The sequence below is a fragment of the Silene latifolia genome, chromosome 6 (genome assembly GCF_048544455.1).
Source record: "Silene latifolia isolate original U9 population chromosome 6, ASM4854445v1, whole genome shotgun sequence".
Taxonomy (NCBI): Eukaryota; Viridiplantae; Streptophyta; class Magnoliopsida; order Caryophyllales; family Caryophyllaceae; genus Silene; species Silene latifolia.
The window spans coordinates 20,632,995-20,656,624 of record NC_133531.1 but is presented as its reverse complement, the minus strand read 5'-3'; the positions used below and the strand labels follow the sequence as shown (position 1 = coordinate 20,656,624).

Here is a 23,630-nt window from a genome sequence, read left to right as displayed (position 1 = left end):
TGTATTGAATTTTATCAGTGAAGCTTATAAATTTAGTGGTTAAAACTAGAGACTCGGTTCCGCCGCTCGTAGTCGCCCTGGGTATTAGACACCCCTGGTTGAGCCACATACATATACATCACATTTGCTGCATGGAGATTATTATTGTCCACGAGAAACTACCTACAATTTGACAATAGCTTTGGACTGAAATTTAGCAAATAATTGTGGACCGTATTGCACCATAATTCTAACCGAGAGGCCCAATATTTGCTAATCTTATCAGGAATATTGCTCCGTTCACACTTGAGAGTACCCCTTCATAAGTGGCTGTGGTCATCTTCTTGCAATCTTCCAAAATGTGGATAAGGAACCATCAAACTTCTATGCTCTTAGGTCTCATAACTTTTACTTTTTGACGTGTACTCTTTCTAAAGATGTGGAATTATTAATACTAGTGTATTTAATGTTTGTAGAAAGCAAAACCAAAATTCAAAAGCTATTATTGTGATATTTTATTGTGTAAATGATTAATAACGGATATTAGAGAATAAGAACTGTTTGTAAAGATGTAACCTTAACCAAAAAATTGTGAAATGATGAATTACATGCTAAAATATACTATGGCTATGATCCATTTTTCATTTGTTCTTAATAGTTTTAAGTTTCTAGCTTACGAATTTTGTCACAATACAATGTTTATTTGATTGTGAAAACCGATAATTATATTGTTGTGAACTTGATTGAAACGAATAAAAATATACATGACTATACTTTTAAAAAAGTGTTAGGTATATGTATAATTACACAAATGAATACAAGATTATTAAACTTAATAATGAGATATTCTTAGAGTTTTTAGGTTGAAAAAGATATTTAACTAACATAATTTATTTATCTATCAACTTTAACTTGTTTCACATACAACAAGTTAAGGGTAAACCTAACTATTTTCCCTTTTCTTATATGATATATGAAGACTTCCTTAAATACCATTTTATTTCAAAAGCCAAAATTCTCCAGAAAAAAAAATCCTTTAAAAATTCCAGTTGTAAAACAACAACAATTTCTTTTTTTTGATTAATAGAAGGGATAAAATCCTGCAGACCCTACAGAGAGAGAGGTCCCAAAAATTCAAAAGCGGGAATAAAACAAAACGAGTACAAAAACAAAAACAATTCATCCTTTTCATCCTTTTCAACACGAAAAACTTGCGCGTACTAGTATCACGCACCAAGCCTCCTTTGCATAATCCTTTTCTCCTTCCATGATCTTAATGTTGTCCAATTGTTTAACCATTCCTCCAAAGTGTAGGGTAAAAGTGTCCTCCATGATGTGCACCCCAATCCAAAACTCAAGAGCAATTCATCCATTATAGAGGGCCGATTTGCGTGCTTTTATACGACAATTTCTAAACGACTCTTAACAACAATTCTCGACTCATCAAATATACGACAAACTGTCTTTTACGTTGACTTAAACTCCATATTACATACAACTAAACAAATGCGTATATAAACCCAAATAACATAGAAATCAACGAAAATATAAAACCAAATTACAAATTGCTTAAGAACTACTCCAACTTAATTGCAAAATGTCAACTGGTAGTTAATGTTTACTCTCTAAACTTATTTTCTAATTCAAATTTCAATTATGTACTAATCAAATGTAAAAGATAACGGTTCTTTTAAGTTATATTATACTCCTATACTATACATATGAGTAACAACTGCGTCTAAAATACTAAATATCATAAAAACAATAACAATTAGAACGGTGCCAGAGCCAGGATTTTAAGCCAGTGAGATTGGGAAGTTCCAACTTAGGTGAAATGGTAATGTTATAAAATAATCTTGAAAAAAATCAAAATTTTCACACTATCGGGGATGAGCGTCCCTACTAGCTCCCTTGCTACACCATTGAACTAAAACAATACAAATGTCCATTTAAGTTTAAGACGTGTTAAATAATTATCACTTTTATAGATAAGACAACAACAAATGCCTAAATATTAGCAAAAAAATCTCTCTATAGCTATGCAAGTGACATTTATTTAACCCGTTTTAATCTTAAGACAGATATATCCGTTTTTAGAGAAACTTATTTGATTGTTAAAAGCCTAAAACAATGCTACTAACTTACGAATTACTCAACTTAGTTAAAAATGTCAACCCTAATTAATTTCCAATTCCAATTCTACTCCAATTTAATTAATTTTCCCCAATTATACATGTGGTAGGCTAACACCTAACTTGTCACAATAAAATACACAAAATTTAGCACTTAAACGAGAGGCAACAAAAAAGGCAAAATCCCAAAGTAAAATGAAAATATTAGAAAAATCTCGAAAATAGCAAAAACTAGATAAAATACACATATTGACAGATAAACACACAGCTCAAACTTCAAGATAACTTTAAATATAAGTATCCTCATCCCCAATTTTTCCCAGATTAATTGAAATTGAAATACAAATTGTGATTACCACACGCTAATAATTCTCCGTCATTTCTTTCTCTCTTAAGAAATCCTTCATTACTCTCTCTCTAAGCCATGGATCCCTACAAGGTTTTGATTGTTTGTTTGAATTGATTGTAATTGTTGATTTAATTTGATTATAATTAGGGTTAGGGTTTTAATAAATTTGTTTGAATTGATTTGATTGATTGTAGTTTCGTCCATCAAGTGCACACAATTCGCCATTCTGGACTACTAATTCTGGTGCTCCTGTTTATAACAACAATTCCTCGTTGACCGTTGGTAACAGAGGTATATTTTTGAATATTAGTTAGTGTTTCAATTCATTGTTTTGTTTTGTTTTGTTTCGTTTTCGTGACGTATTTTACAAATACTCGTCTAAGGTCGCCTTACACAAGAATTTTTGTAAAGCGGATTTTTGAACCGCTTTTTAGGAGTTGTTTTATTAATATTAGTGTAAGACCGTCTCGCAAATAAATCATAAAACTATTTCTAAGCAATTGTATTGCTCTGGAATTGATGATTGAAATTCTTGTGTAAGGCCGCCTTACAAAAGAATTAGTAGTAAAATGGCTTTTCGAAACCCTTTTTAAGAGTTTGTTTTAGTTCTAAACCAATGTCGTGATCAGTTTGACATAATATTAGTGTAAGACCGTCTCGTAATAGACTAATTTATGATATTGTTTCCGAAGCAATTGTATTGCTTTTGAATTGATGGTTAAGCAGATAAATCATAAAATTTCTAACTTTAGATATACAGTGTATTTATGGTTATATTAGTCTTGTCGTAGATAGTTTGCTGATTTGTCTATTCTTTAATTGTAAGTAGTTGAATAGGCACTCCTATAATTGATTTTACACTTAATCCGGTGTGGGAGTATGCGGAATTGTTATCAATTTCAGGACTGTAGAAATTGAGAAGTATTGTTTCATTTTTAAAGCAACAACAATGGCGCGTTAGTTTTGAAATAATTTGGTGTCGTCTAAGATTAAGTTCTGGAACATAGAAATAGTAACAGTGCTTGTGCTGTCTGATTGTAGCTCCTTCAGTCGCTTTCTTTCATCTGCATCTTCTCCTGAGTTGAGAACCCGTGTACGTCACAAAATTGTGTAAATGGCATTCGCTCCTATTTTGAGGCCCTACTATAATAAATGGGATTTTTTTTTTCTTTGAGGGGTGGGGATGCAGATTCAAATTTTGGTCCCCTCTGGTATTAAGTTAATGATGATTGTTTATCTTATGCCCTTTGCATTACCTTATTATCACTACCTACGAGTATAACGGAGTGCTTCTTTGTATGTCAGCCCTCTTTTAATTCAAAAAACAAGGTGTTGTTGCTAGATTTTTTTCCCCCAATCTTGGAAACAAAGAATTGTGCTCCCTTTTGCCTCGTGCCTTGGCTCCACGGTTCGTCTTAGTGTGCCTCGCGCCTTTTGAAGTTAGATAACAAATCCTATAGAAAGTGAGAAAACAATTAAATAAATACATAGGAGAGAGATGATAACTTGAGGAAGAGAGATTTAATCACGTCATGATGTGACAAAGTTAGTTATCATGATATGGGTGTCCTTTGAGTGGCAAAGTAGTTTTATTGTGACTGTGAAGTGTGTGTGTGTGTGTGTGTGTGAAAAGTTATAGGAACCCTTTGCAGATCTACCTTGACACTAATTTGCATGTTCTTTGTAGTCATCAATTGTGGTTAGCCTAACAAACACTCATTTTCGCTGTGCCTTCTCGGAACAGGTCCCATTCTTTTAGAGGATTATCATCTAGTGGAGAAACTTGCCAACTTTGACAGGGAGCGTATCCCAGAACGTGTTGTTCATGCCAGGGGCGCGAGTGCTAAGGGATTTTTTGAAGTCACCCATAATGTTTCTCACCTTACATGTGCTGATTTTCTACGTGCCCCTGGGGTCCAGACGCCTGTTATTGTTCGCTTCTCCACTGTTATTCATGAACGTGGGAGTCCTGAAACAATCAGGGACCCCCGTGGTTTTGCTGTGAAGTTTTACACCAGAGAGGTAAGGAGTAGTGTGGTACCTGTAATTCAGAGCGTGTTTTCTTGAAATGTGGTATTTATTTCACCACACTGTGGATATCAGCTTTGGTTTCATCATGTGAGGGCCATTTATGTGCTTTACATGACTAAGTTATACTAAAATCGTCTTATTTTTCCTCGCTTCAACATCTTGTCTCCAACGTTTAAGTCAGTTTTTAGTCTCATATATTAATATTGATCTGAGACCAATCCAATTAACCCACTTAAAAAAAACCAGCAATTAACTATCTCATAAAATGGTTCGTCTTGCTGTTATCTTTCTTATCATTAGACCATCTCAAATGAGAATTTGTTGGATCAATTGTCTAATTAGGATTTTTGTCGAACGTAAGCATGCAGAATACAGTTAAGAGATCTTGAAAGTTCTTGGAGTTTGTTTGGACAATTTATATGGAAGGGAAAGGGAGGAAAGAGAGGGGGTGGATATTAGGAGTCTTCTCGTTACCATACACTTTACATCCCTCTGAGCCCTTTCATCCAAGAAAGGGAAGAAAGGGCTAAATGATGAATCACCCCCCTCCGCTTTATGCTACTCATTTGGTAATCCTAATTTTTATTTTTTGCAGGGTAATTTTGATATGGTAGGGAACAATTTCCCTGTGTTTTTCATCCGTGACGGCATGAAGTTCCCTGATATGGTGCATGCGTTGAAACCCAACCCCAAATCTCACATCCAAGAAAGCTGGAGGATCCTTGATTTCTTCTCTCACCACCCTGAGAGTTTACACATGTTTACTTTTCTATTTGATGATATTGGAATTCCTAGCGACTATAGGCACATGGAAGGGTCTGGTGTCAACACTTATATGCTGATTAACAAGGCTGGGAAAGCTCAATATGTCAAGTTTCATTGGAAACCAACCTGTGGAGTGAAATCTTTGTTGGAAGATGAGGCCATAAAAGTTGGTGGGGCCAACCATAGTCATGCAACTCAGGACCTCTATGATTCAATCGCTGCTGGGAATTATCCCGAATGGAAATTGTTTATCCAAACAATTGACCCGGTTGATGAAGATAAGTTTGACTTTGACCCACTAGATGTTACCAAGACATGGCCGGAGGACATTTTGCCTTTACAGCCTGTTGGACGCCTAGTTTTGAACAAGAACATTGACAACTTCTTTGCAGAAAATGAGCAGCTGGCATTTTGCCCTGCACTTGTTGTTCCTGGTGTCTACTACTCAGATGACAAGCTACTCCAGACTCGAATTTTCTCATATGCCGATACCCAAAGACACCGTCTTGGTCCCAACTACCTACAAATTCCTGCTAATGCACCAAAAAATGCTCATCACAACAATCACTTTGACGGGTTCATGAACTTTATGCACAGGGATGAGGAGGTATACACCATCTGACCATCGTTTTATTATTTTCATTCCACCTGGTTAAATTTTACTATCTAGGCTGCTATTCCTGGAATATTATGTCTTATTACTGGATTCTGTTTCAGGTTGATTACTTCCCTTCTAGATATGATCCTGTTCGTCATGCTGAGCAATATCCCATTCCACCAAATGTCTTGAGTGGTAGACGTGACAGGGTTAGTTTTTTTTTTTCTTTTTAATCTCTGCTGCTTTTGACTCCTAAGTTTTATACAATTAGCTTAGGGATAATACGGTATTATGGACAGTGACACCGCGTTGTGGATGAGGTATCAATGTTTTTAAAGGTTACTGCGACCTCGTTTTGAGGCAGTATTGGCCCATTTATGGCACAACACGACCTATCCCGAGATTTAATACCATCTGATTAATGTATCAAAATGGCGGGGCAGTTTTCAGTTTTGAGGAACGGTTGAAAAATTAGACTCTTGAGATAAACCACTTATACGGTCTGTTTGGTATTCTCTTAATGCAGCAAGTCATTGTAAAGGAGAACAACTTCAAGCAGCCTGGAGAGAGATACCGGTCCTTTGAACCGGCCAGGTGAGCTTGGTTCCTTAGCTTCTGTGCTATAACTGCTCTCCTCTAAAAGCTAGTCCAATTCTAAATTCTAATGCATTCCGTCCTTTGTTACTTATAGGCAAGAGAGATTTATCCAAAGATGGGTTGATGCGCTATCTGATCCTCGTATCACTCACGAGATTCGCAGCATCTGGGTTTCATACTGGTCACAGGTAAATGTCCAGTAGTTTGTATTTGTGGTGCACTGTGCACCTTACTTCTAGCTTTTAACTAGTTGCGTCATCGTGTGGTCATACTCGCGACTCAGGTTACCTGTCCAACAAAAGAATAACCCAAATATGACCCAAAACCCAAATAAACCCGACTCAAATATTACTGCTCACGCCCCTAAATGCCCGGTTAGCTAAGTATACCCGAACCTGAATGACCTGACCTGAAACCAGGATGCAAGCATACCCCAAATGATCCTATTCAAATTGACCTTGACTTGTACCTGACCCAAATGACCATTTTGCCAGGTTACTGTCAGCATAAGTTCGCCCTTGTAGCTCCTTTACGATAAATAAAAAAAAAAATAAATAAATTGGTTTAAGTGGTGATCTTCAGTTCTCTCGCTTTGCAACACTGCCTCTACTGACTATTTTCCGTGATAAACGTTTACAGGCTGACAAATCGTTGGGCATGAAGCTAGCAAGTAGGCTTAATGTCAGGCCAACCATGTGAGGCTTCTGTATATCCGGGCATTCATCACAAAGGGGACATCACCAATTCACCATTAGGACGACATGGTGAAGAATTGTAGTGTTTCTGTTTACTTTGTGGGCTTGTTTGCTGTACTTTACTTAAACCATACAACAATAACTCTTTATTAAAGTCGGGGCTCGAGTTTCGGATTACCGTATAGAACGGAACTTGTGTTTCAGTATCCAGTAATCTGGTTATATTTCCTATTTAAGTAATAAATTGTCTATGAACATAATTAATTTACTGTGTTGTGGTAAGATCCTATTTTATGAAGTTTGAATTTTTTCCTTTTTCCCATGATTTAATTTTGATAGACCATACTATTGCGAGCGCCCTGAGCGGTACCTGAAGTACAAAAACTAGACCTCAACACATCAAACAAATTCCTCAAAAAAAAAAAAAAAAAAAAACACATAAAACAAAAGACCCAGTGTAGGCAAGCCAGTACATGGAAAAAAAGTTGTACTACCCGAGGACACCCAGCTTTCTAAGCTATCATCGAACTCAATAACATCTCTGTACCCAGTACCCTTACATCTCGGCTCTGTAGGTTATCGTCCTCGTTAGTAATAAAGTGAACAAACTCTCATACCCCAAACAAGTCCTAAATACTTTCTTCATCCAAAAACACCAAGCAACGAACTGTTTATCATTGGCCGAAGTACTATGCCCTTTAACAGAAGTGCATCCTCCGTTCCTCCAGGCTCCAACATTAAGGCCTTGTTTGGATAGGAAGAAAAGGAGGGAAGGGGGGAAGGGGAAGGAAAGGGAGGGAGAACGAAGGAGGTGATTTGTCCTCTTAATCTTGCCATTTGTTGGAGAGAATAATTTGGCTTGGAGCCCTCCAAATCCCTCCATCTCCATTTGCTAACCAAACAATGGATTTCTCATCCATTCAAATCCCTCCCCTCCCTTTCCCTCCAATCCCTTCAATCCAAACACACCCTAAATTTCGGCACCAAGTTAGACCGATTTATTTGCAAAAGATGAGATAAAAGCTAATGTTAACTTGTGACCCTAATCCCTTAAACCGTTAAACGTATTTTCAGTACTTTCACCTCACCTGAACATTCTAATAAGTGGCTACATGTAAAGAATACTCCCTTCCGATTCTATGTAATTGCCCCATATTCTTTTTTCAGCATATTCACTAGAAATGCCCCATGTCCTTTTTTAAGCATGTTTTTGTTAACAAAATTCACCCACCACCCACTTGACATTCACAAACCTTAATCCTTGTGCAAAAAGCAAATAAGGCATTTCCAAAGAATCGAATCGAAGGGAGTATTATATTATTCGTAATAGTCCTTAGTATGTAGCTTATGAGTAGAATAGTTGAACACAAATTCTCATTTAAGCTTATGACGAGTCAAGGTATCATATATACTCTCATTTACTGCATTATCAATGAATGAGTGTAATACTAATCTCTGCAACAACCATCCTAAACATTTTATTTGTGAGTAAGGTTAAACCTTTGCTACATTACTCAAAGATGAAGTTTCCTTCATGGCTTTTTCCCTTGAAGGTAATACCCAAATAACCTCAATAGCCAAGCCATGTTTCGTCGTTGTTTCATGTTTAATCTTTGCTCCATTGGCAATACCAGGAGGAAAAGTTGTGTTTATATGAACTCGACAATATCTGATCCAACAAGCTCATCAAATCAAATCAAATCAAATCCGCTAAAACTATCTTTTGTTAACGTACTCTAAACAATAGAGAAGAACAGATCTACGATCATTCGCAACAAGTCAACAACCAGTTGTATCTAATCCGGTTCGATTAATTCTAAAAAAATAAAATTAAGATCCTCAATAGCTAGGAGATATCTTTTGGAGTTTATTCAAACTTAAAAAATCAAAGCACTTCTACTACTTTTAGTTACTTACTACTCCGTCTCAATTATTTGTACTCAAGTCCCACATTGGAGAAGAAGAGGAGTATTGCCTTGTTTAATCGAAAAACAAGGCAATACTGGATGATTCCCTACGAAAAGTGATAGCATAACATTCATATCGACGTATAGTGCATGGAAATATATTAAGGCTGCAAGTGGATATATTATTGCATGCAAAACCGACATATATAATCGAAAAACAAAAAGATAGTTTAAGACATGAAGATTGAAGAACATACCTTATTTAGTTATATATTTAACACCCATGCATGGAAGCAAAGCATTATACAATATTGGCATCCTGATATTGCATGACATGATGATGACGATATCGATCGTGAAGAGCCTCTGCAAAAAATTGTTTTAAAGAAAAACCCTAATTTTTTGAATGTATATGGAATTCAAAATAAACCAGCGATGATAATATAGTCACTCTCACAGTCACCTAAGGAGGCACATTCATTGCTAATGAATTGACATAAAGTGATGGACCTTACTAAAAAAATAATGCATACGGAGTATATTATAACTCCATTATTGATTGAAATTATAGGATAAGCACCATGAAATAGAAAAAAAAAAGAAAAAAAGAAAGCACGGTGTCTGCCATTGTTGAATTTCTGATAACCTGTCATTATCGTTATATATCGCGACATGAGTCTTGGCCGCACCCACAATTAAAAGTCAGTTCAATCTATCCATGATCGCGACATGAGTTTCAGTATCCACAACCGACAATATTATGTAATCTCTTCACTATAGATGCTCTCACAAAAAGGTAAATAACTGATTAAGAAGTTTACTCTATTCTCATAGATAGAGATCGAATCGTATGGACTACTAGTACAATATAGTGAGTCATTAGTGATGAGGTGGGGGATGGCTACAGTCAGATTGGTCCATCTATGTCTTGTAGCATTCCCAATTAGTCTCGCGGGGCAACTTGCTCACACCATTATTCATTCATTCATAGTCTCTATTATTACGTACAGTAGTACTCCATGCATTATAAGTAGTTGGGTGTGGTATGGACTATAAATGCATCATTAACCAATAAGCTGTCCTCCACGTGAAATTTCGACGAATTATAATTAAAAACTTAACGCAATCTTGATAAGATCACAAAGATTACTTTGAAAAGTATTATTAAGATACCTATGTCAATCCAAAACAGAACAGACATTTTACTTTTACTTTTCATTCGCTCTTTTCTTGTCTCGACACGTGCTATTTGTAGCCCCAGTTTGAAAGGAAATAGACTCTGCAACAGATTGTATATGGATTCCAACAAGCACACATATAAATGGGTCAATCGGATCAGTTTAGGTCGAATCAATCCGAGTTTGGATTTTTAGGATATGCAAGAATTTGCTAGATCTAACGATAAACAAATCAGGTCGTGTCGGTTATGTGTTTGTATCACATGTAGGGTCACGAACCTTTCAATCCAAACCCGACCCAATTAATATCGTGTCGTGTTCGAGTGAATCCACTTATATAAATGAGTCATCATGCCTCAACCCAAACCCATTAATCTTGTGTCGGGTTTCGTGTCATGTCTATATTTGGAAAGTTTAAATTATGTGATAATAGATCAAGAAAAAATAAGATTAATTTAGTAAACAGGCCATTCATATCAGGTTTGTGTTTAGAGATCGCAACCCCGACCCGGCCTGAAATGACTTAGTAGTAGAAGTAATCTCCCACCTTTGAAGCAACCTGAGTTCGAGACCCTACAATTGCATTTTTTACCTTTTAATTTTGCATATTAAAATCAATTGAAAATATTCTTAGGAAGGATCGAAGCTGCATCACCTTCTTTGGGAATTACTCGTACATTCATTCAATCACCATGCATGACAATGGAAATACAATGATATTTTATTGAAGCTTAATCTTATTAAAAAAAATAAGTATTTCGGTGAGCTTTACTAGCGCTCTCCATTATCAGATTGTTTTAATACTCTGTAGTTATCAAGCATTAATTAAAACTTACATATTAACACAAATTTTTGTTAATAGGGACCTATCTTCTCAATATTGCACAGGGCCCCCGAAATGTCAGGAACGACCCTAATTCGAGTAACTATATTTTGATATTTTTTATATGCTATAAATTTTATTAAACACCCTTATTCCATAAATCATAGATTCGTCGATCACTAAATACAAGGACACTAGCGATTAGTAGCGAACATAGGTAAGCTAAAATATTGTAACCATATAACTAAATTATTCTAATTACTACAAAGTGTATGTCACTTGAAGAAAAGCAAAAAATTAAAACTTCTTTCTGATTCTCTTTCAAGAAGAAAGAGATCAGCAAACTTGTAATGTTTAATATTAATAAGTGTATTGCATTTCTTATCGACATTTGAGCTTAATTTAGTTAAATGCAATGTGTTATGTGAAATATCGCTTCTCCCGCCTTGTTCACTCATTTTGCAGGTTTCATGCTACATTTGGAGCTTAAAGGACTGAAATGCGTATGTACAAGGTAACAAGGGATGATAAGGAGAACACATGAGCTTAATAGGCGAAGATGTTATGAGCTAAGAAGAAGAAACCCAATAGGGAACCTCAAACAAATGTGCAGTGAGCTTTCTAACTCGCATGGTCACAAGCTACATCCCGCCAAGTAATAAAGAAATGGCGATTGTTTAAAGATCAGTGCGTGAAGCTGACTCGATCGAGTGATGAATATACGATCGAGCTCCCTGACTAGACCGAGTGTTTTAAATCGCCGTACTGATGGAATAACTTTTGATATAAGTAATACGATTAAACCTCTGTCAAATATAATCTGAAAACTCTCCCTATGCTCTACTTTATTTTCCTCATTATTATTCTCATTTTATGAAAAGTGAGAGGAATATTATAGGGTGAAAAACTACAAATAAATTGCCAACAAAAGGGAGGTGTTTTGTGTACGGTGTACCTACTGCGCATAAGTGATAATGCCGATGGGCCATTCATGGCCATGAGGTGACGAGGTACAGTACATAAAATCATGGAGCAATGTGCTTATGTTAGATTGTCAATTAATATAGCAGTCCACACTCCACAGGCCACATTCTCTTGTTTTCAACTACAGTCTCGCTGCTAATTGGTTGATTATTGTGTTGTTCAAATGATGGATCTCTTCTTATTAGTGAAAAAAATAAAATAACTTTGGTACGAGTACTATTCCCTTGTGTAATGAAATTGAGAGTAATGAAAACAACAGCAGTGGAAAAGACAATCGTGAAAGCAGCAGTAATGATAACATTATTAAGAATAGTGAAAATAAGAATAGTAAGTTACGAGAAAGCGGTGGATGAGCCTCATAATTTAATTTAATTGACAAATTTATACTCCCTCCTATCCACCCTTTTTTTCCCCTTTGAAGTGGGCACGGAGATTAAGGGTGGGGAGTATATTATTGGTAAAAATAAGAGTGGGGTTTGGTAATTGGAGAGAGGTATGAATAATAATGATTAAATATTAATAAAGGAGATGGGTGGGGTTTGGTTATTGGAGAGAGGTAGAGATAATTAGAATTAAATATTAATAAAGTATATAGTGGGGTTTGATGAGTGGAAAGAGGTAAGAGTATAATATTAATAAAAACTTTCTCAAAAAGGAAATGGGAAGAAAACCTGAATAATCCGTTTTAGGAAATAGGGAAGAAAAGAGTGGATAGGAGGGAGTATTAGAAATAATAAAATGTTAGAAATAATAAAAGTATAAATTAAACAAATCAACACAATTATACTAGTTTTATACATGTGCAAAAAATGCACGGGTCGTAATAATACGCGCTATTATTAGATACATAAATATATAATTGAGCGTGATTAAGTGTTTAATACTGTGATAATATAAATAGGAGTACATATTTGGAGATTCGAATATTTGATAAATATTAGATTTAAATATCAAATAATATACAACCGTATTTTAATAGAATTATATTAAAGGTATTTGACATGTTAGACCCGTTAAATGTATGTAAATTGCAATATTTTATGTAAATTGTAACATTTTAATTTATAAACTTACATTTTAACATAAATAATTAAAATAGGAATAGAAGATATGAATAGGAATTAGGTTAAGAAGAGAGCTAATTAAATAGAATGAAATATGAGGGACCCATATATATAAATTCAGTAGCCAATTAAAAGTAAAAAAAAACTTAGGTTTTATATTATGTTGATTTCATATAAAATAAAATTTAAATGGTAAATTTACGTAGCTTGAACAAGACTCGGCACCAACACTAAGACCCTGTTTTTTTGGACTTAAAGTCACTTAATTTCAGTTCACTTCAGATCCTATAAATTCGATTCGATTCGATTCGATCCTATAAGTTCGATTCGATCCAATAAGTCCAGTTCGATTCGATCCTATAAGTTCGATTCGATTCGAGATCCAATAAGTTCGATTCGAGATCCTATAAGTTCGATTCGATTCGAGATCCTATAAGTTTAGTTCAGAAAAATTCAGATCCTTAGTTCAGAAAAGCTATATACGGAGTATTATTTTTAAAGACCGATACAAAAATATTTGACATTAATTATTCGATACATACATTGTTATTTTAAAAAAAAATCACTCCTCTCATTAATAATTTCAGCGTCACAATAGATTTGGGCATGTTTGATAAAAAGCGGAATAAGGCCATGTATTAGGTACGAAACAACATAGTCAAAAAGTATAATTTTTTTTTATCAATGTTCTCTCTTGGCAAGTAATAATAATAATAATAATAATAATAATAATAATAATAATAATAATAATAATAATAATAATAATAATAATAATAATAATAATAATAATAATAGTTAAGTTAAGTTAAATAAAATAAAATAAAATAAAATTAAGTTAAGTTCGGCTCCTATAAATTCAGTTCAGAAAAGTTCAGATCTTATAAGTTCAGTTCAGTTCAGATCCTATAAGTTCAGTTAAGTTCAGATCCTATAAATTGATTCGATTCGATTCGATCCTATAAATTGATTCGATTAAATCAAATTGTTTGATCCCAAAAAATACGACCTAATACAGCCAAAAGTCCAAAACCTTGATACTCCGTATAATTTACCGACCCCCCACAATGATTTTGCAACTTGATCGTAGGAGGACTAAAATGACTAATGTCTGGAATATGCCGTGAGCACAACGAAATTGCTACAATTGATGTAGTGATGAGTCATAATCGTAGTAACTCTATCACTTGTGGTTTTCTAGAAAGAAACTTCTACGGACAGAAAAAAAATCTGCCATTTTCGCACGATTGGAAAGATTAATTCGTCACAAACTAATCCAACAATTAAAATCCCAAAAAAAGCAAGGAATAGTTAATATATTGAATAATAAGTGGATAAGGGATATGGTAAATAAATTATTCATTAGAAACAGATTTACTCTATATAAAGGTAAATAAATAATAAGACACTATTAGGTGGAAATCCCAAAAAAAAAAAAGAGAATTCCGCCATCCGATTCTTAGGAATTGCCTCATATTCATTTTTTTGTGACCTATTCACTAGGTCTCATTCCCGTTTTAAGTTTGTTTTTATTACTGTGTAGCAAAGATTACCTTACTTAATGAAATTCAGCCATTATTGATAATCTTAATCTTTGTGCTCAAAGCAAATGAAACATTTTGAATAAATGGAAGGTAAAAATATACAGTTAGTGTTGCTGAAGACGGGTCGGAGCAAGTGACGGGTAATGTCACTCACAAAACGGATAGGGGGGACAAGGTGGGGGCACCACCATGTGTTTCTCTCTCTCTCCTTTATTTGGGTCATTTGTGAGAGAAAATGGTATCCGTCACTCTAAAGTAACGGATACGTGCCGTCTTCAATAAGATTTTGTGAAAAATATAAGAGAAGATTACCCTTCTATCTTCTCTAAAAACACACGGCAAAGGTTACTCATTAGCATTATTTGGCAATTTAGATTAGGGAGAACAAGATAGAATCATAGAATGATAGATACGTCAATTTTCACAGACTCACAGTCTATGTAGCACGGACACTTCTCCTAATCAGCCGTCCCGTGTCCGACACTCCTCGGACACACGTCGAAACGTGTCGGACACCTACAAAGCCGTGTCTAACTTTCTACATTTATTCGAGCACGTGTCCGACGCGTGTCCATGGTATTTCGGCCGTGTCCGACGCGTGTCCATGACATTTGGACATCATTTGGGCTGAATGATGTTCTTTAAGCGTGAAGTTAGCTGTCGAAAGAGATTCATTAAAAGATTCGTTTGGATGGTAAATGAAAACGAATTATAATCAAGGGCAAGTTTTAGCTTCACTTATTTAAATTTAATATCAAATACTTTTATAAAAATAAAATCAAACGTTTATAATTATAAAATATATATTTTATTAAATTTAAATAACGTGTCCCGTGTCCTAAATATCAAGGGATGCCGTGTCACGTGTCCGTGTCGTGTCCGTGTCCCGTGTTCGTGTCCGTTTTGGTGCTACCTAGCTCACAGTTGAGTTGATGAAGAATCAATGCCACCCCACGTGCTTTGACTTGATGATGATAATAGATAGTCAGTCACCTACTTAAGATGGATATTTTTAACTTTTACTTTAGACGGTCAGAAATAAGACGGATTAAATCACTTTTTTTTTTAATAGAATGAAATTATTTAATGATAAAATGTTAGAACTAAAATTGTCACTTTTTACCTTAAAAATAATGGTAACATTTTATTAAAAAAATAGAAACATTATCTTAAAATGACTACATTTAATTAATCTTATTTCAGATGGGAAATATCCGTTTGAAATAAAAATTTGCGATTTTTGTTACGTATTTATCTTAAAAATAAAACGAATTAAATAACACCCTATTTATATAAATGAGAGTCATGAGAGACACCACTATTTAACATTTCATTAATAAAACGAATTAAATAACACCATATTTATATAAAACGAATTAAATAAGACCCTATTTATATAAGTGAGAGTCATGAGAAACATAGGCAATATTGAGAATATGTCCGAATAAAGTTTACAATTTCTACTCACTTTCTCTAGTTCGAGAGTAAAATCAACTATCCATTATTTATAAACACAAATTGACAATACATTCCATACAATTTTACTTTTTATTCTTAGAACTGATATTTTAGATTTTTTTTCTAAAGAAAATAATTAAATATTTTTACAAAATAATTAAATATTACGGAGTAATAACAAAATTTATTTATTCAGTGATTTTTGATATAGACAAATTTTATATATATGTTATTAAAACAAATGGAATATTTTTGAATCATAACTTTTATTTTTTTTGTTTAAGAATAATATACTCCCCATACATTAATTTAACTTATAGATGAAATACGGTTGAACAAGAGAGAGAAGGAAAAATGGTTTCTCCTTTATTTTTGATGACAAGTTAATATACATGTTATCAAAACAAACGGAATATTTTTGAATCATAAATTTTATTTTCTTTGTTTAAGAATAATATACTCCCCATACATTAATTTAACGTATAAAAATAGAATAATATAAAAATGTAGATGAAATACGGTTGAACAAGAGAGAGAAGGAAAAAAAGGAAAAATGGTTTCTCCTTTATTTTAGATGAGAGCAAGTCCAATGGTTTGGCTTAGGGACTTGCTTGCAATTTTTTAAAATTTTAAGCAAGTAGCTAAACCATTGGACAAGTACATATAGGGTAGCTTAAACCAAGCAACTAGTTTCATTAAGCTAGTAGCTTAAATGACCCTACCACAAAATACAACCAATAGAAACTAGTTTGCTTAATTAACATATGAGTCAAGCTAGTTAAAATTTTGGCTAAACCATTGAAATGAATTAGTAGCTCAAAAATAAACTAGCTTAAAATGTGATGTGGCAATGGTAAGCTAGTTGAAACTAGCTTACCATTGGACTTACTCTGATAAGTTATATTCAGTAAATGTAAATAAAAACTAAGGGACTTGCAAAATCGCATACACTATTTTAATTAATCCCGCACTTTTGTTCCCCTTATACCGAGTGTGCCCCTCTTATTTCTCACACTCATCATTAGAGAGAGAGAGAGAGAGACGTACAACTACCCAAATCCCAACCCTCGACAACCGCTTCTCCACCACCCTCCCAACGCCACCGACCACCCCTCCACTTTCCGATCCTCGCGCAGACCATCCCTCCAAAGCCCCACCCCTGCCGACCACTCCTCCCTTATCATCCCCACTTCGACAACTCGACCCCCGCGACTACAACCTGGAGCAACCACCAAACTCGACGACACATGGCCTTACATTACCACTCGATCCTCCCCCCTTCAGACCATCCTACTCCGGCCTAATGACCCAACAACTATCCTTTCAACAACCCAACTCAATTAAAACCCTGCATAAAGAAGAAAAGATGCATCAATCCAAAACAGAAATAGAGAAGAAAACCCTCCATAGAAGAGAATATCAATTCAAAACCTACAATAGTTTAAATAATACACCACCTAGACCTCTGGTACAATTGATAAATGATACCAACAATACTTTTAGAGAAACTCTCTAATATTATTTGAGAAAAACTAGTATGTACTATCTCTCACACCCTCAAAACCCGATTTTGTAGTCACCTTGTTTGATATTCGGTATATGTTTTGTGAGATTGTTATTGTGATTTCCAAATTAATTTCATCTTTTATTAGTAAATCTTCCTTAAGACGATACTAGCTTTCGTATTAAGTTTAAAACAAGTCAAGTCATACCAGTTGTGTATATAAGAATGCATACGAAAAGAATAATATATTTGTCTTATATATACAATTTGTATGATACTTGATTCTTTTTAATCTTAAGGCGGATAACTAATGCTGTTAAGACGGATATAATTTGCGAATTAGTGTATATAGAAAAGCCTATAAAACAAGTTCCATAACTTCCATAGTTCCATGTACTATCATTTTCGTTAAAGACATTAATCTCTCTTACCAATAACTAATCCAATGAATCAAAGCATTCATTGAACTAATCACCCAAAATACATGTACCTAATTAAAGCTTGTACATGTAAATGTATATGTATCCTTATTGAACAACTCTGTGTTGGATTAGTGGGTATTATACTCTTATCCAACAATTAGGTACCCTTATTAGTCACCCAAATTAACATTAGTGACACATTTTGTCGAGATTTCCAAGTCTACAAACTATCTTAGTCAGATTTTAAATGGTAATGATCTATGGAATACTCTTTTCTCAAGTCACTCAACTAAACAAAATTCCAGCCATAATAAGTTTAACAAACCATGCCTTTTATAGTACATTTCTCCAATGTAGCTATTGCTTCTGCTCTTAGAAAAAAAAGCTAAATCTAGTACTAAATTTTCTAAAATGACTTATATCTATTTTTGACAAAAATATTAAGGGATGTGAATAAGAAGTTGACATAATTAATAAAGTAGTGTCATTTTCGTTAAAAAAAAAAAAATCATATCTAAACTAAATGAGAGACACAACATTTTAAATAGTTAAAATTCTTTATTCAACCTATCGAAAGTTATTTAATCTAGTAACTAAATTGACATTGCATTTTCAAGGTCCTAATATAAGTATTTTATATGATACCATTGAAATTTGAATGTATAATCTCTCTTTTATACCTAAAACATGTTAGAATATAAAAGATTGACATATGAGTGTCCTACATTGTTGGAGAAAGAGATCGAGATTGTACCACTAAATAATCAAGGGGGCTACTTTTAATATTGTCAATTGATTTTAGGATGAAACCTTCCTTATGTTATCGAGTGGTCCGTCTCTCCCCCGTTTGAGTGTGATCCGACCCGTTTGCATGTTATAACAACAAAGTAATTTCTAATTAAAGTTCATTAAATAAAATGATTCAATTATTTCAGTTCCTTTAGGTAAACATAAAATCTCATTGAAGACGGACACTATATTCGTCACAAGCTGAAGACGGATAGTGCCCCTCTCTACTCTATTTGGGTCATTTGTGAGAGGAAATGGTATCCGTCACTCTAAAGTGGCGGATACGTGTCGTCTTCAATGAGATTTTGTGCTCTCACAATATCCAAGTGGAACTATCTATAGGGTGCTCCATTTTCCCCCACTTGCCTTATTATGAGAGGGATATTAATGCACTATCCGTGTTCACAAGCAAGAACAACTCTTAGGTAAATTTCAATTGAAAAGGATTTGATATAGGACACAACTTGTTTGTATTTATGAGTTTGATTTTGATTCCATTTGATCAAGTTGCGTGTACTGTACATTGAGATTTTGATTTCGATCAAATTGTTTGTATTTAGATGTCTAGAATGAAGCAATGAGTGTAGAACTAAGCATGGTTAATTGATAGGTTATGACTTTATTTGGTCATGCTAATGACATAATTAAGCAAGTATAATTAGTGATCTTTGATGGTTAATTTGTGACCTTCTACATTAAAAGGTTAATTTGTGACCTTCTACATTAAAAGGTTAATTTGTGATCATTATAGAACAAAATTGACCACCTTGGTGACCTTTTAGGGGTACAATTTCTATTGGTTGAACAATAAAAATACAATAAAAAAAAGTATAGGTTAGAAAAACCGTTTGCTTAATTATTATATACTTTTTTTTTATTGTATTTTTATTGTTCAACCAATAGAAATTGTACCCTTAGAAGGTCACCAAGGTGGTCAATTTTGTTCTATAATGATCACAAATTAACCTTTTAATGTAGAAGGTCACAAATTAACCATCAAAGATCACTAATTATACTTGCTTAACGGTTTTTCTAACCTATGCCCAGTGGGCATAGGATAAGAAATCAAAATTGAAAAGAATTAAATGATGTTTTTATGGAAAATTGTAATATCCTATCACTTTTACTTCTCTTTACAAAGAAATGCATTTAATATTTTCCAATTTTGGTTTCTTATCCTATGCCTAGTGGGCATAGGTTAGAAAAACCGTTAAGCAAACATAATTGGGAATGTTATGTAGTGGAAAATGATTAGGTTGATAACTTAGGTCGTGACCTTCTGCTTGGGAGGGTGAAAGTAGGTCAAGAAAAATAAATTGAGATTAAAAGTAAAACGGGGTCACTACTTAATTAGCGCGACCTCTACTTGGGGATGGTCTAAACAACTTATTACCTTACATAAAGTCTCTCTTGTAACGGACATATCTGTCACAAGCTTGCAACGGGTCAATTAATACCCATGTGGGTAGATAAGACAAAACAGATTGTTACTCTTTAGGTATTCTGCTTTTATCTTAATTACTCCACATGAGTAATAATTGACCCATCACAAACTTGCGATGAATATGACTGTCACAAATGAGAATTTATGATTACTTAAGGCACCGGTAAATGGTCCAAGTAGACTTTGGCATCCCCACAAGGCCACAATCATTAATTGAGCGAAGTTTAAATTAGAGAGCGAATTTTCTTTTCCATTCTATATTCATCTTATGTTCTATTATCCCTTTTTATGACACTTTTTAGTTGAATAGAAATTATATATTGCTATTTTTATTATGTGATCGATGATGTGTCGTAAGATAAATACAATAGAACAAGAGATGAGACACAAAAGTGGGACAAATGATCTCTACTAGTGATCGTGTCCACTGGGTTTCTTTTGGCTATGAAGGTGTTTTCCGTTTCTGTCGTAGATGTGGTTCTGTGGGGCATAAAATCTCCTACTATAATCTGTCTTTAGCCCGTGCTACTGCTAGAATTGAGCGCCGTTTACAGGGTCTTCACCTTTTAGGTTTGCAGGTGATTTACGGGCCGACTGCTTCTCCGTTTTATTAAAAATTTATCAAGGACCTTTCCTCCACTTTCTCCAACATCAATACCCATGTCAATTCAACCCCGGAGCTTGCTGCTGATCATGGTGATTCATCTTCTTCTTCGAATTCTAATTTGGGTTTTTATTCAAACTCATCTTCTAACGGTTCCGCACATGATCAATCTCCTCCGCCTCCGGTTTTGGTGCCAATCTTGTCGGTGAGTCGGAGCACACGACCTATGTTGATCATCGATATGATGAGCATGACACTCGCAATCCTAATCTTTTTATGCGACATATTCAATCTGCTCCGAACTCTCCGCCTGCAACTGTACCTCAAACTGGTTTCCGTGTCCGCGCTCCTGACTGAGCTGAAGATGATTCTATTGATAATCTAAGCTTTGCGGATATTCCTTTGGTTCAACCTGATGTTGCTGTTCATTTGGTTAACCCTCCCCAGGTTGATACCCTCCCTCTCTTCGGACAATTTTTATATCGACCCCTGCGGCAATCCTTCTGGTTTTTCTCATTCTGATCACCTTTTTTATGGTGATTTAGTTCATGATAATTTTGATTCTGGCTTTCCTGGGATACTTATTCTTATCAAGACCCATCTGCTGTCTTTTCTCCTTCAACTCCTGCATCTGATAGTGTTTTTTTTTTCTGATGACTCCTTCTCTGCGTCCTCTGTTTTTTCCCCTGTGTCTACTATTAGTTTCTCAGAATTTCTTAATGATATCTCCAGTCTTCGTTCATGTCGACCATCCTCTTTTTCCCCGTCTTCTGCTGCTGCTTCTGAGAAATCTTTCTCTCCTTCGGTTTCTGATGGTCATAAGCGGAATTTTGCAGTTTTTTCTGAAGCGGAATCTTCCAGGGGTTTTATTTCTCCTTTCCCAAACAAGAGACTAAAGATTTGCTCTACCTTTGCAGATTCTTCGCGAATTTCCAATCTCGTTTCTCCGGTCAACTTTGTTGATCTTTCACAAAATTGGGTTGTGGCAGGCCGTTTCTGCCACCAGTAGATCAATGAAGATTTTCTCTTGGAATTGTAGGGGTTTAGGTGGTGCGGACGCCCCTATTATTCCGTACATAAGTTGGTCCGTACGCTACTATGATATTTCTTTAATTTTTCTTCAAGAGACTAAGTGCTCTTTAACGGATAGTGACTGTAAAACTAGTTCTCTGAACCCGCCTCATTTTTGTAATACAATTTCAGCGGGTTTAAGTGGTGGCTTGCTTTTATTATGGGATGATAGATCTGAGGTTTTGCCCCTTCTAGTGGATCAACATTTCATCCTTTGTAAGATTGTAAATCATAATTTGAGCTTTGTGTGGTATGCTCTTTTTATGTATGGTGTGTCTTGTAATGAGCTTAGAGCAAGTTTTTGGCAAGATATGAAGCAGCTTTGTTCGGTTTATTCTCCTCTTTGTATGATTGGCGACTTCAACCAGGTTGAACAATTTTCAGACAAAATTGGAGGATTTTCTAGCATTACTGGCTGGAAAGCCTTTCTTGACTGGAGAATTAATACGCCTCTTTGTGAAATTCCTTACTCCAACCCTCGGTTTAATTGGGCTAATAAAAGAGAATCATCAAATCTTATTTTGGAACGCCTTGATCGGGGTTATGCTTCACAAAATTGGCTGCTTACTTTTCCCGAGGCTCATATTCAAAATCTCAACATATTTCTGTCGGACCATGCCCCTATTTTGCTTGACTTATCTATCCGGTTTACGAAACCAAAACAGACTTACCGGGTGGATAATTGGTGTCTTGATCACAGCGACATTCAAAAACTTGTCTCCTCTATTTGGCTTTGTTCTTCTTCTGATCCTGTCTCATCTTCCGTTTCCAATAAACTTTGTCAAATTCGTTCCGCCATTCTCAAATGGGTAATTCAAAATCGTCGTTTGTTCATGCTTGATTGGAGTTCTATCTCGATCATAGGAATTATCTGCCTCTGCTTCTCACGTTCATGACACTAAATCCGGCGCTGATTATCTTCAACGTCTTAAAGTAGCTGAGCAGAACATCCATGTCCAGCACTCCTTTTGGAAACAGAGATTGAAATCCGACTTTAGTTTAAATGACGGCCTTCCTACTGCATATTTTTTCTGCAGGGCCAAATCACGGCAAAGAAGACTACGTATTCTCTCTTTGAAATATGAGTCTGGCTCCTGGACGTGTTCAGATTCAGATCTTTCCCTTTTAATTATGGCTCATTTTCAGAAATTATTTACTTCGACTCAGCCAACAACCTCCTTCTTAGAACTTGAATATTTATCCTTTACTCAGTTAGATGGCTCTCAGCAAGCTTATCTGTCTCAGCCCTTCACTGCATATGACGTTAAAAAGGCTTTTTTTTATATGAATCCTAACAAGTCCCCAGGTCCAGATGGGTTTCCGCCTCGATTTTACCAGCTTTTTTGGCATATCATAAATGAGGACATTACTTCTTATGTGCTTGGCTTTATGAATAATGGCCACCTCCCTCCGGCCTGGAATAATACTCATATTGTTCGTATACCAAAGGTTGACAATCCAGAGGTCATCTCCCTTTTTCGTCCTATCAGTCTTTGTATCGTCATTTATCGTGCCGCCTCGAAATGCATTGCTCTCAGGCTCCGGACTGTAACTGACAGTATTATTGGCCAAAATCAAAATGCTTTTATTCCTGGACGACTCATCAGTGATTCTGGTTTTCTCGGTCATGAGCTCCTTACTTATATCAACCAGCGTTGAAGCGGTACTCGTTGTTTTGCAGCAATTAAGCTTGAT

The 23,630-nt window shown here is 35.0% G+C and overlaps 1 protein-coding gene and 1 long non-coding RNA gene across 2 annotated transcripts; one reads left to right on the top strand and one right to left on the bottom strand.

Annotated features, from left to right (window-relative positions):
* The first annotated feature begins 2,242 nt into the window (after window positions 1–2,242).
* Window positions 2,243–7,414, top strand: LOC141586491 (catalase). The gene is made up of 8 exons (XM_074407743.1): window positions 2,243–2,550; window positions 2,655–2,751; window positions 4,205–4,482; window positions 5,087–5,863; window positions 5,974–6,063; window positions 6,381–6,448; window positions 6,546–6,639; window positions 7,091–7,414. The coding sequence occupies exons 1-8, from the start codon at window positions 2,536–2,538 to the stop codon at window positions 7,148–7,150; spliced, it is 1,479 nt and encodes a 492-aa protein (XP_074263844.1). The 5' UTR covers window positions 2,243–2,535; the 3' UTR covers window positions 7,151–7,414.
* LOC141586492 (uncharacterized) lies at window positions 5,778–9,467 on the bottom strand. The gene is made up of 2 exons (XR_012519545.1): window positions 8,116–9,467; window positions 5,778–7,890 (listed from the first exon to the last, which is right to left on the bottom strand). It is a non-coding gene; the product is annotated as an uncharacterized LOC141586492 (long non-coding RNA).
* Between the last annotated feature and the right edge of the window lie 14,163 nt (window positions 9,468–23,630).

What these genes read in the sequence shown, in the direction of transcription:
- LOC141586491 (XM_074407743.1), top strand. An exon ending in TGAAGTTTTACACCAGAGAG is followed by an intron (nt 4,483 to 5,086) that starts GTAAGGAGTAGT and finishes TATTTTTTGCAG; the next exon opens with GGTAATTTTGATATGGTAGG. An exon ending in CGGTCCTTTGAACCGGCCAG is followed by an intron (nt 6,449 to 6,545) that starts GTGAGCTTGGTT and finishes TGTTACTTATAG; the next exon opens with GCAAGAGAGATTTATCCAAA.